Raw genomic sequence first — 1,001 nt, 5'->3', positions numbered from 1 at the left:
TTCACACACCGAGTTCAGGGTTGCAGTATTCGGTAAACGGTCTGGAAGACTAATAACGTGAGCGTAGACATGGTGATCGTTACACCAACGCGAACCAACATCCCTATTCCTCACAACCACGCAGTAACACAAGACTGCTCAGAACACTCTGCCGTAACGCCATAAGAGCAAGCTGATGGCCATGTAAATGAATTTACGTAGGGCTGAAAAAGTTGCGATAATAAAAGCCTTGTTACCAAGACGCATAGCTATGGTCGATGAGAACAATGGATTCTGACGATGAAGCTTCCTCATTACCAGCGACTGAACTCATAACTTGTATACATATATCCTCCGATTCTTCAAAGCATGAACGGATAAGTTTACTGGCCGGAGGTTCGCTAAGAGCATGGACTGTGTGGTAGTAATTAGTTAACTTCTCAAACAGATCTCCACTCTCTGTAGAGCTTAACGTGTTGGATGACGCACTGAAAACCATATCAATTACGCAGTTCCTTCTCCACCGACTGTTTTATCTAAATAAATCTATGTTGCTCATACAGACAAAGAAACATACCTCCACGAATGGGATCTTTGGCATGTGCATACGAAATATGATCACACGGTAACGTGTAGTCATTGAAACGCTCACATGCGCATCGTTCACGTGATGTATCAGCAACATATATTATGACCTTGTCATAGCAGTGGATGTACTACGTGTCCCATTCTCCTACTCGTTGATGATTTACAGCTACAGTTTGGATTGCCAAAGCTTTACGCATCTACAGAAATATATTCTTCTGTGCAAAGATGGTTGCATACAGTTTTAATGGAAGTAACCTCAGCTTGGAGATGCCACAGGCATTCGGCATTTGACAGTGACTTCACATGTTACATCTTTATAGTCGAAGTATGCCAGCCCAGTCAAATCAGAAGTCAGAAATGAAGAGGTTTGAAGATATGTTTGAAGGGCTGTCCATATATCGGGAAGCTCCATTTGCTCCCATTTGCGATCTAGT

At 42.7% G+C, this 1,001-nt stretch overlaps 1 protein-coding gene across 1 annotated transcript; it reads right to left on the bottom strand.

Annotated features, from left to right (window-relative positions):
* Positions 1-232: 232 nt before the first annotated feature.
* Positions 233-478, bottom strand: Smp_103430 (hypothetical protein; the record flags this gene model as incomplete). Its single annotated transcript, XM_018792750.1, has 1 exon — positions 233-478. One exon carries the CDS (start codon positions 476-478, stop codon positions 233-235), a length of 246 nt encoding a protein of 81 aa, XP_018644473.1.
* Between the last annotated feature and the right edge of the window lie 523 nt (positions 479-1,001).

Source organism: Schistosoma mansoni (genome assembly GCF_000237925.1).
Source record: "Schistosoma mansoni, WGS project CABG00000000 data, supercontig 0129, strain Puerto Rico, whole genome shotgun sequence".
In the NCBI taxonomy this organism is placed as follows: domain Eukaryota; kingdom Metazoa; phylum Platyhelminthes; class Trematoda; order Strigeidida; family Schistosomatidae; genus Schistosoma; species Schistosoma mansoni.
The sequence above is the reverse complement of the archived record's forward strand: the minus strand, read 5'-3'. Positions and strand labels throughout refer to the sequence as shown.